At 38.1% G+C, this 17537-nt stretch overlaps 3 protein-coding genes and 1 long non-coding RNA gene across 9 annotated transcripts; 1 reads left to right on the top strand and 3 right to left on the bottom strand.

Moving 5' to 3' along the window:
* Positions 1–67: 67 nt before the first annotated feature.
* LOC105839035 (RNA-binding protein cabeza) lies at positions 68–6813 on the top strand. 2 transcript variants are annotated; one of them, XM_012685043.3, is made up of 8 exons: positions 68–334; positions 1015–1356; positions 1921–1996; positions 3537–3565; positions 5311–5447; positions 5599–5942; positions 6060–6350; positions 6518–6813. In XM_012685043.3, the coding sequence occupies exons 1-8, from the start codon at positions 322–324 to the stop codon at positions 6555–6557; spliced, it is 1272 nt and encodes a 423-aa protein (XP_012540497.2). In that variant the 5' UTR covers positions 68–321; the 3' UTR covers positions 6558–6813. The 2 variants fall into 2 exon arrangements, with proteins under 2 accessions (XP_012540497.2, XP_012540496.2); XM_012685042.3 differs by having other exon boundaries at positions 69–334; positions 3534–3565.
* A 274-nt stretch (positions 6814–7087) lies between these two features.
* LOC105839037 (bax inhibitor 1) lies at positions 7088–11375 on the bottom strand. The gene is made up of 4 exons (XM_012685044.3): positions 11003–11375; positions 8425–8726; positions 7929–8254; positions 7088–7380 (listed from the first exon to the last, which is right to left on the bottom strand). The coding sequence occupies exons 1-4, from the start codon at positions 11059–11061 to the stop codon at positions 7345–7347; spliced, it is 723 nt and encodes a 240-aa protein (XP_012540498.1). The 5' UTR covers positions 11062–11375; the 3' UTR covers positions 7088–7344.
* Positions 9177–10996, bottom strand: LOC118647244. Its single transcript, XR_004964543.1, has 2 exons — positions 9667–10996; positions 9177–9265 (listed from the first exon to the last, which is right to left on the bottom strand). It is a non-coding gene; the product is annotated as an uncharacterized LOC118647244 (long non-coding RNA).
* A 310-nt stretch (positions 11376–11685) lies between the features above and the next one.
* LOC105839049 (DDB1- and CUL4-associated factor 8) lies at positions 11686–17103 on the bottom strand. Of its 5 annotated transcripts, none has more exons than XM_012685066.3 (12): positions 16942–17103; positions 15202–16060; positions 14855–14983; positions 14539–14780; positions 14307–14450; positions 13975–14198; positions 13662–13827; positions 13384–13555; positions 13000–13130; positions 12786–12905; positions 12464–12568; positions 11686–12396 (listed from the first exon to the last, which is right to left on the bottom strand). In XM_012685066.3, exons 2-12 carry the CDS (start codon positions 15956–15958, stop codon positions 12238–12240), a joined length of 2349 nt encoding a protein of 782 aa, XP_012540520.1. In that variant the 5' UTR covers positions 15959–16060; positions 16942–17103; the 3' UTR covers positions 11686–12237. The 5 variants fall into 5 exon arrangements, with proteins under 5 accessions (XP_012540520.1, XP_012540517.1, XP_012540519.1 ...); XM_012685063.3 differs by having other exon boundaries at positions 12458–12568; positions 16942–17102; XM_012685065.3 differs by lacking the exon at positions 16942–17103 and adding an exon at positions 16763–16905 and having other exon boundaries at positions 12458–12568.
* Between the last annotated feature and the right edge of the window lie 434 nt (positions 17104–17537).

Below are 17537 nucleotides of genomic sequence, written 5' to 3'. Positions count from 1 at the left end.
TGGAACGACGTCTGCCATTGGACAATGAAAAACTCCGAAATGGCGAAGACGCCGCTTAGGACTTCCGGCCGTCCGCGCTTCCACTTCCGTCGGTGCAAGGCAATCGTGTCGCTTCGTTTCGCCGTTTCGGTCGGATTTCCTCGCGACTGAACGCTCCGAGACGAGTTGTCCCGCGAGGGACACGAGGAAGGAAGAGGAAGACGCGAAGAAGGAAGAACGTAATCCAGATTCGTTCGCCGAACGTGAGCTTGCTCGAGTGCGGATTAATCTTTTCGTCTCGTCGACGGTTTTTCCTCAACGTTCGTTCGAAGGAGCGACACGATGACGGATAATCGTAAGTATCCAGAAGGAGCGTATACACGAGTATTTACGGTATGAAACGTCTCCTCCGACGGTAACGAGCCCGAGAGATAACATTTCAATATGCCGCCTCGCAGAGCGGAGCCAAAGAGGATAGGCGATTAGCATCGTGATTAACGTCGATCACAAACGAAAAATGAAAATGGCGCTCGTCGGAGGCGTCGAGCCGCTCCGAGCAACGCGGGCGTGAAATTTTCAATGCTGAGAAAATTTCGCGGCTGGATCTTTCCGAGCTCGAGGACAAGCGAGAAATATCGTTTTTTTTTGTAATTGTAGCTGTATTGCAAAGCGCAACTATATGTCCGTTCCAATATGAGTAACTTTTCGGGTTTTATTATTAAAAGTAGAAAAAATGAAAAGGTTAAAGCTAATCTGTATTGAACACAGACAACTGTGCGTTACAAAAGCGTTTACGTTGTTGTAAAAGACCCTAAGAGCATTTTGACATTATTTTTTCAAGATATGTTTGTAACATTATCTTCCTTACAATAAGAATAGAATAGTCTTCGTCGATAGGACATTTTCAGGGCATTATTTAATATTCTTTATAAGTAATCTTTATAAGTAATGATTATTTCAACAACAATAGGTCAAACAGGTATATTAGGAGATCTTGAAACGCTGATTGGTAAATATCTGCGTTTGATCTTGCAGAGTATTCCAATTACCAGCAGCAAGGGTATAATCAGTACAGCCAGCCACCTCCCACAGCTGGTCAGGATACGTCGTATCCACCGCCATCGACTGGTGGAAGTAACTACAATCAGTACAGTCAGCCGCCTCCGAGCACTGGCACCAACTACGGAAGCTACAACTACAATTCTAGCAGTGGTCAAGACTACAATCAGTCACAGAGTCAGGGTGGCTACGGCAGCCAAAGCAGCTATGGTGGAGGCGGCGGCAGTGGAGACAGTAGCAATAACTATGGTGGGAGCTATGGAAACAGCGGAGGTGGCGGTGGAGGATATAATCGCAACTCTGGTTCTTACGGCGGAGGTTAATATCTTCCTTGTACCCTTTCTCTGTCATTAGAGCCTCTTCTCGGACTTCTGCATCTTACTCCTTTTCATCCTTTTTCCTTATTAGACATTGGATTGTCTCTTCTAAGTCAGAATTTTTCCCTAAATTTAGATTTTGTTATTTAGGAGACTTGGAAGAACAAAAAATTGAATTTTTGGGAGGAGAAAAGTCAAAAGATCTATACTATTTTTTAGAAATAGTATTGATTTAGGCTACATTAATTTTTATTAATAATAATTTATTATATATGCTACATTTTAAAAAATCTGACACCATTGCTTTTACAAGAAGAATTACTAAAGGTTATAGATTCTGAAACTAAGCAAAGTATGAATGCTTGTTTATGTAAAGAAAACAATTGTTTTTTTCATCAAAATGACCTGTAAGTTTCTGTAATCACCTTTAAGGATTCATCCTGTATAATTTGTTAATTACTTCCGGAAACTTGTTTTCTATTCTACAACTATCTTAAATAGCGATCACCACTCTTATTTATTTTTCTTTTTATTAAAGATTATACTTATTATGTGTGTGTTTTAGGCCAAGGCAGTGGCGGTGGAGGCGGTAGATACGGGGACCGCGGCAGTTACGGAGATCGCTCCGGCGGTGGTTACAAGTAAGTTTATTTTTTTGAACTTTTAAAATATGCACAATGAAGCGATTGACCGGAGCAACGGGCTCCGGCGTGTTAAAATCAACAGCCACCCTACATTCAGAATAAGTGCATTCTTTGCCGAAGCAAAATCAGAAAAAAGGTATGCAATGATGTTTTTAACGCCAGTAAATGGAAAAAAACTCTTGTTCAATCATCATCATCATTACGAATCGGTTTTATATGCCCGACCGGGCGTTAATATATTTGTAGTATGCCTACAGGTTTAACAGACAGATATAACTGAGGTAAAAAGAGGTAAAAAAAAGTACATATGACAATTGACGTAAAACGGCTGTAATGTCGACACTATTCGCTGCTTCTGGAGTATTGGCAAACATATAACAAATACATTTATAACACATGCACATGTACACATACGTGCATCACATACATACATACATACATACATACATTCATACATCATGCACACGACGTATTGTGTGGCAGCTAAATGCAAAGGTCTTAAGTCGATAAGCGATTGATGTCGCCACTGGGGCCACTGTTGTATTACTATTATTATTATTATCATTATTATTATTATTATTATTATTATTATTATTATTATTATTATTATTGTTGTTGTTATTGTTATTATTATATCTCCATTAGGTGTATCATATACGATCAGGCGACTAAGATACTTAAAGTCTATTGTAAGAGATTACAGATATTACTTTATCTGACCATCTTATTTAAAAAAAAAAACATTTTTTTCGAGAGAAGGGTGAAACTGTGATGTTTATTGTATCATTATTACGTATATGTCATTTTGCGATACATGGCTTTACTGTGCGTATCGTCGCTTTTTAGTATTGGTATTACTTAAACAGGTATTTTCCGAAAGATATTTTTGTTTTTTATTACGAATGTGAAAATGAAAGGCAACGTATCGTCGATTATGTTGTGCATTTACAAGTTTTCATATCCCAAAACTGCAACAGAGTCAACGAGTTGCAGCCGAAGATGCTTAACGATATTTCTTTCTAGTAAAAAAAATTCAATAATCAACGCAAGTAATCTCTTACTTCTTTTTAGTTTGAAAAATGATGAAATATATTTTATATACATATATATATATGTGTGTGTATATACGTGTCCAAGCTAAAATCTAGGCATGCTTTTATCGAAACTTGTCTTTCTCTCAAGACTTTCTCGTGTTACATCGAATCGATCAAAAGAAAAAAAAACATTCTGATCTGGTTTTTTCAATTAATTGTTTTGTCGTTGTTTCTCACATTTTATATAAAACTCTTAATCTCTGCATGCTATAAACAAGACGTGACGGACGTGATTTAACGGTGGGACGGAACTACGGTTTCTAATGTGTAAATCATATGATGTGGTATATGACTGTACAGAGACATTTAGACAAATAGGTACATCAGTCAAGAAGAAAAGGTGGCGAGCGGCATACATACGATTCGCCATGCGCCATCGATCGATCGATCAGTCTGTCCACATGAGTCAACTCATTGGTATATCTGCTTCTGTGTTTTAGCAGTGGCGGTGGCCGTGGTGGTTATAACAAAGGTAAATGCACCAGACTTTGTTTGTACTGGTCTGGTGCTAAATATTCTAGCTTTCACTCTACTATTTACAATTTTAAAATATCTCGGTTACTCGGTATTATATGAAAGGGCTGCTATGCAACATTGCTAGGGGGTAATATAGTTCAAATAAATGGCGGTGCGAAATCTCTCAATGGCAATTCACCATGACGTGATGTTCGTGACATTCGAAAGCAAGAACGGAGAAGAATGATACGGAAAGAAAAAAAAAACCCGTTCGCGTTCTGTCTGTAAAAAAGACCAATGCACTTTATGCGATCACCAATTGCTTTTTTTTATCCCGAACAATCTGACGCACGGATGTCGTTTTGCTGTGTTATCGTTAAAAGAACAAGACTTTCTTTTTTTCTTTTATAAAAGTAGGATATCCCCGTGCGCCTTCCAAAATTATATATCTTGTACGTTCCATAAGATTATCGTTATCCAACAAATTTCCACACTGTGCATGTCCTCGATGATGTCGTTCAGTGGGAAAGGTTTGTTAAAAGGTTGAAAGGTTCCTTTAAAAAAAGGTACAGAAAAATATTGCGAGAGGTATTGCGAGTGTGGACATTACGTTCATCTTGCGAGACGTGGTGAACAATAGTAAGAACAATAGTTGCAACGATACGATGGTCGTGATTGATTTTTGGTGTGGTCGATGTATATATATTTTCAAATGTGCATATAAAATTATGTACAAACGCGAGAAGAGTAAATAAAAGGCAGCTGGTGAGTTCTACTTACCGATCTGTGATTATAAAATGTCAAGGGTAAGAAATAATGTTGCAGCCCTTTTGTATGTTCAGCTGCAACCCTGTGTTCTATATATGTATATCGTTAGGTATTAATGAGAAAATATTAGTTACTAATGCATTACGTTTTATTATAAAGAACACGATACGAAGGAGATTACGATGTATAGTGCGTAACGTCATTCGAAGTAATAGGAAAACTTCAAATTCTATGAAGAAAAATGGGTATTTAAGCGAGAAATTGTTGTTATAAGTTGAATATAATTGTGCGTTTTTCTTTTAAGACGTGAATAAAAGGAGTAAAAAAAGACAGGCATGAGTAGCAGTGATTATGCTAAATATGCTGGGTGATAACGTTACGAAAATACATGTAGACATGTAAATACGTGGTAGTTATTTTAAAAAGTACACTTTAAGTAATATTCTGTAATACAAGAGAGAAAGAAAATCATACTCTCTTGCTCTCGCTGGTATTGATTTACTTGTAGACTTTCGAACTCTGAATGAAACATTACCCAAATGAATAAAAAAAAAAGAACAGTCATCCATTTTCCGTCTCTGCTCGTGTTAAAAAAAAAAAAAATTGCAGGAAGTCGTGTAATCGAGAATCGTAGAAATTATTAGAAAAGTGTGGTAACTAACATCTCGAAAACGGCCGTAATTCCTTACTAAGACCTCTGTCGTTGTGTCTATCGGGAAGAATATAAAATAATTTTGAGTATATGATTCCATAATATTTTACTAAAAAATACATTTGCGAAAAAGATATATGGACAGTGTTTCCAAACTTCTGTGCAATCAAAACAAGTCAAAAAATATATAGAGAAATATAACACAGTCTGAAACACTTTCCCTATACCTTTAGATTAGAACAAAGTAAAAGTAGTAGCTGCAGGGTCGATAGATACGCGGATATTTTTTTTTACTCCTAGACGGTTCTGTACGATGAATCATGACTTTCGGTCCATTGCAGGGGGCTTCGGTGACCGTAGCAGCGGTGGCGGTGAAGGAATGGTCACACAAGAGGATACTATTTTTGTATCTGGTATGGATCCATCGATCTCCGAGGAAGAGATTTGTCAGCACTTCGGAGCGATTGGCGTTATTAAAGTAAGTGTATTCTTCCGTATCTACATGTTTTGAACTCTAATCTAATCTAATCTTTGACAAAAGTTATCTCAAACAAAAGACCGAGTTTGAAATTAAAATACGAAAAAAAATCAATAATGAGAAATTAAATCGCACTTAATAATATTTTCAGCAAGACAAACGCACGGGTAAGCCAAAAATTTGGATGTATAAAGATAAGAACACGGGAAAACCAAAGGGCGAGGCGACAGTCACATATGACGATCAGAACGCCGCGCGCTCAGCCATCAGTTGGTTCGACGGTAAGGACTTCAAGGGTAGCACAATAAAGGTGCAAATAGCCCAGCACAAGAGCAACTGGCAGGGTAGTCGCATGGGCGGCGGTCGCGGCGGCGGTGGTCGAGGCCGAGGTGGTAATTTCGGCGGTCGTGGCGGAGGCAGCGATCGCGATGATCACCATCGCGGAGGTGGTGGCGACGATCGTCGTGATAGTGGCGGCCGTGGGGGTGACTGGAGGTACACGACATGTTCTGTCTTGCAAGAAAATTAATAAATTATTAAATTTTATCAAATATATTAAATTTTAATATCTTAAAATTAAACACTTATTGAATGTATACATTTTTGAAACAGGTGTCCCAATCCCGATTGCGGTAACACAAATTTCGCATGGCGGGATCAGTGCAATCTCTGCAAGAGCGCGAAGCCGGAAGGCCTCGGTGGTGGTTACAGCGGCGGCGGCGGCGGCGGTGGTGGCGGCAGAGGGGGTGGTGGCCGAGGTGGCGATCGCGGTAGCCGAGGAGGTTTCAGGAACGATCGAGGCGGACGTGGAGGTGACAGAGGTGGTAGAGGCGGCGGCGGTTTCCGCGGTGGTGACCGGGGTGGCCGCGGAGGAGGACGAGGTGGTCCTATGAGGGGTGGCGGGTAAGTTACTCTTCATATTTCTTGCATGATCTTTAACTCCTCGTAAACTTTTCTTTTGTTGCATATGTCGAAGGCACAAAAAGTTAACACTGAACGACGAGTATTTTTACGTAGGTATATAAATATCGATTAACGATTAACGCGTCAATTTCTGCACTTTGTTTCAGTCGGGGCGACAGAGACAGGGATCGCCAGCGACCATATTAATGTCATATTCCTTAAGAAATATCGATGATCGAGCCGTCGTCATTACAGACAACTTGTACACATATTGTACACTGTTTCAGCGCTTGTACATTTTGCAGAGTGGAAAACGTTCACTCTTTACTCTATACATGTGACATATATTTCTTACTGTCTTTCTTTTCGCGTACTTTTTTTATATTCGCTTGTATACGTCACTTATATATGTTATGTTCGTAAAATTCAAATATCTAAATAGACAACAACCGGTAAACCTTGAGTGTATGAATGTACGATCGAATCGATCGACTCATTTAATTACCCGCTATCCTATTTGAAGTTCATGCAAAATAAAAAAAGAAAAATTGGGAAAATTCATTTATTGAAAGTTGAAAATATAATACACAGCTAATTTATAATATATATATATGTGTATATATATATATATATATGTATACAAATTTGATGGAGAATCATAACTAAGAAACATGACGAAAATAAATTACGGCATGTCTTCGTCTATGTAATCGGACGTAAGAGAGAAGCCGACATTCTTTTGTAGTAAACGAACTGTATTTAATATTTTCCTCTTTTTTTTCAATATAGTAAATATATAGTCTCGTAATCGCGTTCGCTAAAGAGATGTTATGCATACGTATGACGTGGTGTATATCAGTAATATTTATATAATTTTTCCGGTATGTATATGTACACAGAGATACCTAGGTATGGATAGATTACATGAAGACCTCTAGTTTTATGGATTTACTTGAATGCACCGCCATTCACCCGTCTTGTTTTTTTTCTTCGCTCAATCTTTACGCTTGCGCGAGTCCTTGGACAATTCCTGAAATCAGAGAAAAAACAATATGAAAATTTTGCAAAAATTTTCAAAAAAATATTCTATTGATACGTATCTCTAACTAAAAATGTAGCAAAGTAGTTTATCTCTATAAGATTTTTTTATTCATAATAAAATATGCAATCTAAATTTCTTCAAAAAAATACAGAGATACGATTCTGTTATGGATAAAACAAAATTTTTTTTTACTCGAGTACTTTTTTCCCGTGATGACGCCCGAGATATCTTCGTTATTATTATTCTATATTATGACTTTTACTTTAGTGCTAACTGATCGATCTTTTTAATCTACTTAGTGCCAACATAAACCGAGTCCGTAAAAAACACACCCTGATAACGTAGCTGTTATCGATTTTTCTAATTCGCGTTATCCGTTTCTATTCGAGTTATTTTAAACTGATGAAAATATGTTACATCATAAATAATTAATTGCCAATCTAAGATAATCTGTTTAACCAAATTCCTTTTGAACCAGCGAAAATACGGTAGCATCATCTCTGCAAAAAGATCGTTAATTCGTCGGAATAAGTTACCTTTTGTGTAAGTATCACAAGGAGGTGTCGGAAAACGCTCACAAAGTCGATGAATAAGTCCAAGGAGTGCATGATAAAATCCCTGCTGCCCATGTGATACTTCTCGATGATCAGTTGCGTGTCGTAAATAACGAAGCCGCACATTAAAAAGAATCCCAGATACAAGTGCGCCTGCATGATGAAGAATGAGCGCAAGAATAGATTAACGAAGGAGGATATAAGCATGATGTTCAGCATGCTCATCAAAATGCCGCCGAGGTACAGCCAACGGCCACGTGGAGCCAAGAGCGCGGAAAGGCTGAAGGAAACAAAGATGACCGTCGTACCTGTAAACATTTCATCGCTCGTATCAACGTTAAATTACATCTTTATTTCAATACTACTTCCACAAAGATTTCTTGCATGTTTAAACATTTTTTACCATCGATCTCGGTCAGTGTATAGCAAAAACGAATTGACGAAATATACAAGGTAGATCAATAAACAATTGGCTCACCGACTAGCGCTGTCATCACGATACTCGGATCTATGCTGACCACCAATTCGAGCAGAGGCCCCAAACCGAGACCGGACAGAAATGTGAATCCCAGGAGGTAGCCGAGACGTAGCTTCTGATTCTTGCCATCGTAAGGTGTGGACATCAGCGCGATGAGGAGGCCCATGGTGCCGATGGTCGTCAGCAGATTAGCCTGCAGGAGCTGCGTGTACATGTGCACGTAAGCTCCAGCGGCTGCCGACACGGTGGACAGGGACAGGCAGCCGTAAACATTCTTCAAGTGTTGCTTGACTGGCGAATTTCTGCGCAAAAAAAAAAGTATTTCTGTAAACTTTTATTGTTGCCAGTTGTGTCACTGCTCCATTGGCGTCCTCAATTTGTTTTCCAAGATTCTCTCGTCTCGCAATATCGATTATTTATGTCGTCGTGAAGAAACTCTAATATTGCAGTAGGGATTCTAGCTCGCGTCAATCGCAGAAAGGAAGGCCAGTGCATCCTCTACACTTAATCTTAAAGATCAAATTTCGTATATAAGCCGGAGGTTTCATATTTCGATCGAACTTATCATCGAGACTCTAAGACAGATCTTTCGCCGACTATCTATCCTCATAAACGTAATATATAAATAGCATGCATAACTTTCCTCCTCTGCTCTCGCGATCATCTTTGTACATTCAGTCCTGGTTATGAACAGCTTTGTTGGACGCGCAGTTAAGTTAAACAGGAGAAGCGGTTCATGATTTTAAGACGCCTTTTTTTTTCATCTCGCCTGGAAAGTTGATCCAAGGCCTCACTCGTGGGAGGCCTATTTATATCTGCAATGCAGTTCCAACGTGCTTGACTGTAAAAAAAATTCTATGCAGTCGCGGTGTCACCTCATTCAGTCGTTAATGACATTTTAGAGGATGACTTCGATCCAATCAATCGGCAGAGTCGCCCAAAACGAAAATTTCCAACCGCACGATTTGTTGTCCCTAATTTAATCTTTTTTTTACGTTACGTTAAACGAATCAATAAAAAAAGATTCTTATTACATTACCAAACTCTTTGTTGTTCTATCCATGTTAAGAGGCGCCAACAGATATCGCTTGATGAATCGATCGGTGATTAAAATAATCGGAGTTTAATCAAAGTCAGCCTGAACGAATGACGGGAGTATCGCGGTCACGTTATCAATTTCGTCGCAAGTTTACGAAACAAAGTCAATGAAACGAGGTGTGAGGGACCGATTCAATTGGGTACCGTTTTGGAAACATTCTTAATTGCAGCATCTTTTCTCCTTTTCCAGGGCGCATACGTTTTTCCTCTCGTCCGCAGAAAGTTCTCTTCTCGAAATTCTTTCATCTTCCGTCCCTCCCCTTTCCAATTTATACCCACTTCTATCAATGTAGATTAACTTTAATCTCGATTTAACTAACTTCATATCTTTTTCTTAGAATTTTTTGTCTTTCAAATTCCATTTTTTTCGAATTCTTTCGTGGTAGAAACAAAGAAAAGAGTTTGGTAATAAAAATAAAATTTAACTACCAAGCTTTAATAAAATAGTTTCACTAATTAAATATTTAGTTAACATGATATTTAGTAATCGTTTAATACTCGATTATTTAATATTAATACAAATTAAATATTGGGCGATATTATTAAAACGTTTAATCGGATTTCACGGCTTTATTATTACTGAACTTTCAATTCGTCCTCTCCCAAATCCTTTTTTTTTCTATCTCCGTACAACGAAATAACGAAAAATCAATAGTTCCGTCGACGTTAACGAAGTTAACGGCACGGCTGTCGTCCGGTAAGTGAATCGCTGTCGATCACGTTAATCGGAGTTTCGTCGAAGTCACCTGCGCCGTTCCACATGTGCAAAAAGCGCGACGTAACGCGGTTAAAAACAACACGTATGGATCTGGGAAAAAAGTTTCCTATACAGGGTGTTCGAAGTGAAACGACGCTTGGAAGGCGGAAAGAGGAAGAGGAAATGGGGAGGGGAAAGGAAGATTCGAGAGAGATCGGTTTCCATTTTATTCTCGAAAAAATGTTGTCATCGATGAGAAAGAGAGCTTTCTTTCGGTGTCAGTCCTTCGCTTTCACTACCAGCTACATAGATGGACGATGTACAATGCGCGACGCAACTACGCCGCGCCGCGCGTTATCTACGACGTCGGTCGTGGCTCTTGCAAATTTTTCCAAAGCACCTTCCGCATCGGAACCGAAGGTCGCGGGAATGCATAACGATATGGCGATTGCTATCGCGAAATTATTACGATGAACATCGCTTCCCCTCTTTTTTTTTTTTTTTTTTAATGAGGACACGAAGAGGCAACGAAGAAACGAATCGTCCCGTCATCGTGAAAATTGCGTCACGAGACCGACGGTTTCGCGGACGCGCGCGCGCGAGCGAGAGCGAGAGCGAGAGAGAGACAGAGAGCGAGAGAGAGAGAGAGAGAGAGAGAGAGAGAGAGAGAGAGAGAGAGAAAGAGAGAGAAAGAGGAAGAGAGAATCTCGGATAAACATATCCTCGCGTTTCCAATTAAATTGGTGCATCCGTCAATCTTTCGATTGCGGGGGCGATACTCACAGCGTAGTACTGAACGAGTTAAAGAAGGCGTTCAGATTCGGGATCGTTGACGATGCCATGATTTTGCTGCTTCGCTTAACAGGGGCCTCGATACGGAGGTGGTTGGCTCTCTCCTCTTCACCTCTCTAGGACGATCGACGCGTCGCACACGCACACGGGATGTCACGTTCGCTCGCAGTACAGCCCAATGACTGGCGGTATTGCCCGGCTAATTCTTCGATTCGCTAGGCGAGGCGAGGCAAAGCGAAGCGCGCGGGGCGAGCTGCCGACGAATTGCACGCACGTACGTAGACGATCCTCGCACGGGGACACGTCAGTGATATTCGGTATTCCTACTACGTGCGTAGAGGCCAGCCGACGGGGCAGACGAGGATAGGAGAAAGCGGACGCGTCCGATTGGTCATGCGCGCAACAGCCCCCACCCTTCCCTCGGCGATCGCACGCCAGATGGCGGCAGCCTCGACCGCGATTCAGGTGAACCAAGGTGAACTTTGAAGATAATTAAAGATTGTGACGTTACCGACTGACATATCGATTGCACGAAAGGTTAGTTGGTTATAGTTGCCAAAAATTTTAAATATTTCTTTAAAATTCATCTGTCTTATTAAAGCAGATAAAATCAAGCATCAAATATAAATAATTGTATTATTTCTTAAAAATGTTAATTGTGGAGTTGGGATTATTGACAAATTTATAATATATTTTACTATTACATCACTTTTTAAAATAACAAATTAATCCTAAATCAAAAAGCGTGATTTTTAACGTTATATTAAATATACGTATAAATAAGAAAATTTACAATGAACAGAGGTAATGTTAATTATAACAAATGCTGACAAATTTTATGCATTTCTTCCGGCTTTATAATTGTGGTTGCAACTTATTATGAAATAAGTTTCTCCCATTTCTCTTCTTTCCATCGGTTGCCATACATCTTATCAAAACATAGCCTTTATCTTTCATTTCAACATACATATATTCAAAAATTACAATACAACTGTAAACTACTTGTGTGTAGTTCACACTACCGATTATTTCCAGCTGATAAAAAAGATCAATCGCAACTAGAATACGAAGTTTAATTGATACGTTGCAGTCCCCTGCTATACACTCCACTATATAAAGCTATTGACACATTAATCCAGTAGAATTTATTATCATGAAACGACTAATATGAATGCCTTGAACGCTATATAACTCCCCCTCATAATATCAAATTACGTTAAACAACTTTAAGATGGAGGGCACTGTATTCTTCTAACGTCATCACCTTCCGATTGATTATCACTGTCATCAGAGGAACTGTCCCTCGAGGAATCGAAGTGATAATCTTCATCATCATCATTTTCATCTCGATTTGGGCCCTCAAATCCGTAACGTGTATAAAGATTCTAAAGGGGACAACGATGGAATAATTGTGATATCAATAACAAGTGCCTATATATTACTTACACGTACTCTCTCTCTGTGACGAATATGTCTTAGTAAAATCCAAAGTAATTGGCCATCGAATGAATCAGGCACATTTTCTTGCTTCCTGTTTCTTGCATTGGATTTGACACACTTAAAAAAAAATGTAAGTCATACAATGTGCAACTAATATATTGTATTCAATTATCTTGCTTGTATTTTCCAAATGTTTTGTTTTAAGAAATGTTTTAGAAATGTAATACAAAAAATTATTACATCATATAACAAAATAAACAGAAAAACGACAAATGTGCAAAAATCTAATAAACAAAAACAAGAGATGTAAAAAGATTTCCGTATCTATACATACATTTGCGAATGATTTCATTGTCGGAGGTTCTCCACAAGAAGGCACCCAAATTTTAACATCGTAATCCAATCCACTTGTTGCAAGAATTGGAATATGCGGGTGTCCTTCCAAACAATTTACCTATAAATTAATTTTAAAAAAAGACTGCTATTTTCTTTTCTGCATTGCGGAAAAGAAAAATTTGTTCATCAGATATGCGAAACAAGAAACTCACAACTCCTTGCTTATCTCCTGCCATCCACTGAACAACAGCTTCCGTATTTTTATCCCAAATAAATATGTTACCGCAATCGGATCCAGATATAACATATTCGCTTTTAGGTCCGAAGAAATTGACTCCCTTTACTACAATCAAACATGTAAAATAAAATATTAATAAATTATATTATATCACTTTCTGACTGTATTAGCAAATTTCAAAAGAAATTATAGAAAATAATTTCTAAAACAAAAACATGAAAATTAATTATAAGGTATTCCACTTAATTCTGTTATTAAATGTTAGTTTTCTCCATTGAAACTTACAAGAGGTCAAAGAATTAAAAAGATTTACAGTTTATAATATAAAATGCAACATTTTATTTTATGTGTAACATACCAGTTGCACTATTTCTATGACCCTGATATCTGTGAGCATAATCTACGCACGACACGTTTGACGACATTAATCTGTCAAATAGATATATATCCTCGTCATTATACGATGCAAGAATCTCGGTTCCATTGTGATTATATACAGCGCACGTTACGTGCGCGTGCTTATTTCCTGTCTAAAATTACATATGTAAAATTAAACATACATGAAAAAGAACTACACTGTTCTACTTTAAATAGTAAATTTTTTTAATAAGATTACGATACAATGCAACTACGTACCAAATGATCGGGACACAATTTATAAAGCGGTGTCGCAACTTTTCGTCGATCGTACACTCTCACGAAATGAGAGCGACCGCCAACACAAAATTCATTACTATTAAAAGGATTAGAATGTATACTGAACAATTGCACCTCTGATGTATTTTCCTTTACTAAAAGTAATCTGTGGATAAAGTACATTTACACATATATATATTTCTTTTATAAAGAATTAATATTATATGTTGTGAGTTGTAGACACAAAAGATAAAAAATAAAAAATAAAAACTTTAAAAAAATATATTTAAACTTTTTAATCGTAATGACTTACTTGTTTGGTTTGCTCTCTCGAATATCTATAGCAAATACCCTTGCGTCTTCTCCAGCAGAAAAAACTACTTGAGGTGTTTCAGGATGCACAGCCAATTTGTGTGATGGTCCACGATGCGCCGCCAATTTCTTCGATTTGTCATGTATAAGATCTAATAAACGTACTTGTCCATCTCTGGCACAAGTAACCATAAGATATTCCACATCTAATGGCAACCACTTGGCCTGAATACGTACAATTTACGAAAACTGATCAGCAAAAGAATACAACGCAACAATATCAAGATAAGTACAAAACATTCCAATCATAATGCATCAATCGTAAGTACGTACTTGAAACATATTGCTTGTATGACCGCTCATAAACCCGTGACGTTTTTTCCCTAGGGCCCAGTCCCAAATAATAACTGCTAAATCGTCAGAGGCACTCGCTAACAAGTTTCCTTTTTGATTGAAGTTTAAGGCATTCACGCAACCCTATAAATAATTCAGAAAATGTCAATCTTAATTTTAAAAATCTTGTGTAGTTCAATATATAGCATTCATGTAAGGTAAAATAATTTACCTGATGCTCGGTCAAATGATACATAAGCTCGAGCCGCTCTACCGCATGTAGAGACCCATAGAATCTGCTTTGAAACATAGGATTGCTACCTATTTGACGATTCAGCACTTCTGGCACTATACGCCAATTAGGTGGTGGCTTCTCAATCTTCAGGCAATGAGGTATATCTTCGTCCTCATCCTCATCTTCTTCCTCTTCATCCCATTCGTCATCGTTACTCGCTCTCCATTCATTCGACTCGCCTAACAAACAGTCAGAACACTCATCTTACATTTTGTCAAACAAACTCCGCGAACGCACAAAAAGTATAAAATACCTCTCTCATCTTTGTATCGATCAGATTCGTCATTAGGTGTCTCTGATCCCGCTCTATGAGTTCCTGAACTTCTGTTTGACACCTCATTTTGGGCTGATTCATCTCTAGTACTGGCAGATGCAACATTTTCTAAAATTATAACAATTATATTATATATATATATATATATATATATATATATAACTTATAGAAAATTATTTTATGTTTAATAATTGATATATCCTATTATTCATAAAGAACACAAGAATATTAATCATATTCAAGAAGAACTTGAATATAATTAACAAAATTATAAATAGGAAAGAAACACTTTTGCTACCAAAAATTTACAGGCCACAAAAAATTACCTTCATCCACGTCAAGAATACCAGCTTCCCTCATTGCCTCATTAGATAAGGTGTTTCCGGAGCTGTCTTCATTGTCACTCATTACGTTTCGCCTCTTGCGATAATTTCGCTGTTTCGCTTTTGATTTGTTTCTTTGAAACGTCACCGTGTCATCATTTACGTTTTTAGCATTACTAGCGTCACGTGCATTTTTATTCAATTTTAGTCGCTTACTCGAATCCTCGTCCGAGCTGTCATCCGTTCTGTCTAACGACGTGCCGCTACCAGTGTGTCCCTGACCCTTTGAGATACTTCTCTTGATTTTATTCTCTGAGTGCAACGTATTCGGCTCATTGATACAAGAAGAAGATGGACTGTTATCCTGCGAGGTAGTTGCCTCCAAATCGATCGAATTGCAACTAGTAGCATACAAAATCTCCTTCAACACATTGTTAGTCTTATCACACTTATTAGTCTTGATCTCATTCTCTGTGGAGAGCTCCATAGGCTCGCTCGCTTGTTGTTGTTCATTTTGCATAGCTCCACAAATAATATTATCATCAAGTTCAATTACGTGACTAGCATCTTTTAAAGTAACACCGCTCCTGGATGTAACACTACTAGAACTGTCCACATTTCTCGAGACGTTTGGATCCTCTGGCGAATTCGACTGCACCTTTCTAGATTGCTCTTCACTGTCTTCCTTGGAATCCTTGGTGTCAGAAAGTCTTATCTCGGTATCATTGCTGATGTTGTTAGGTTTACTTTCAGGGTCCATTTTATTTTCGAAATTTCAAATATGTGTTCTTGTTTAGGCCTAACTGCCAATGGCCATTTCTTCAAACGAGTACAACTTGCACCAGCAACATATCCAGATTATCTGAAAACAGTTTATTAATTAATACAAATAATAATAAACTGATTTATTCTTACAACTTGGACAAACAGTATTGAAATCTTTTTTCAAGAAGCTTTATGTTGACACTACATGACATTTCAGCAAAACAAACATAATAATAATAATTATGCAAGGTTAAAGTGGAATTTGAGATAGATTGTTTAATGTGATCTATTTTAAAGAAATTTTAAATTTGTTGTTTGACATTTCAGAAAGACGAAACATTGCAAGGCATTTTTATCATCACAACTTTACGAAGACAAAACTGAATTTAAAGTAGATCGTTTATCTTTCTGGGTTTCTGCAAAACGTAGCGCAACAAACGATTGAGAGAACGCTTTCCAATCGCAGTGCAACTCCGCGATGCGAATCATCACGGCTAATCGCGAGATGTCACACTCTTCCTCGGAGACGAAGACATAAAGTGTTCCTGAACGTAACACCGTTTATCACCGATTTAGCACCGAACGTCGTTCGTTAGCACAATCCTAGAGAAGTAAAAAAAAAAAATATTTTTCCCCCTCTCTCTCTCGCGTCGCGGAGATGCTGATCGTGCGAGTTCACGATAACGGAGTCGTCACGCAATTACACGAATTCCGCCGTTTACGTTCGCCCTTTTTTTCTTCCCCTATCCCTTCTTTTTAAAGCGAAATTACATCTCCGTTAAAATGGCCATCAACATACGTAACGCAGCGCACTATATCGATGCGGCTGTACGCGCGCAATGTCTCCTCTCTTCGTTTCAAATCGTCCTCTCGATAAACGCGGGGACGGGGACGTCGTCGTCGTCGTCGCTCGTGCGCGAAAAGCTCGGAAACGCGAGGACACGAATGATCCACCCTGGGATCGACGAAGCTACTTACCTCGAAACTTTCACCGGACAAAACGCTGTATGACTGTACTTATTCGTTCTCATTCGTGCCTACGGATACGATTGCAATACATGCGATACGCATACGAGGTAAACGTATACATAACATACGGATTATTATACGGATAGTTCAATTGCCAGTGACGTAGGAAGCGAGTGCAATGGCGCAACTTCCCGGTTTAGATTCGAAGCCAAGATAACGAATTAGTGACGCGATTATTTATCAATTGGCACCACTGTCAGCGAACAGGCTGTCGATTGGTTACACACAAATTGGACAATTAACAGCCCAAAATACTTCAACAGGATCTAAACTTGATCGATGACTAACAATCCTGTATTTTTTTATCAATGTAAATAAATTTTAATTTCCAGCTCGCTTTTTTCTTAATTTTTAAACTGGAAAAAGAGAAGAAATAAATTACTAGAAATTAAAGTTTATATTGGAATAAATACGTAACGATATATAAAATTAAAACTTGGAATTTACATGTGTACCTCTTAAATTTTGACGATTTAATATTCATTTTTATTTAAGAACGAGTTCGGATATAAATGCAAGTTTTACTGAATTTTTCAAATTTTGCA

Source organism: Monomorium pharaonis, chromosome 9 (assembly GCF_013373865.1).
Source record: "Monomorium pharaonis isolate MP-MQ-018 chromosome 9, ASM1337386v2, whole genome shotgun sequence".
Lineage (NCBI taxonomy): Eukaryota > Metazoa > Arthropoda > Insecta > Hymenoptera > Formicidae > Monomorium > Monomorium pharaonis.
This window is presented reverse-complemented; position numbering and strand designations above follow the sequence as displayed.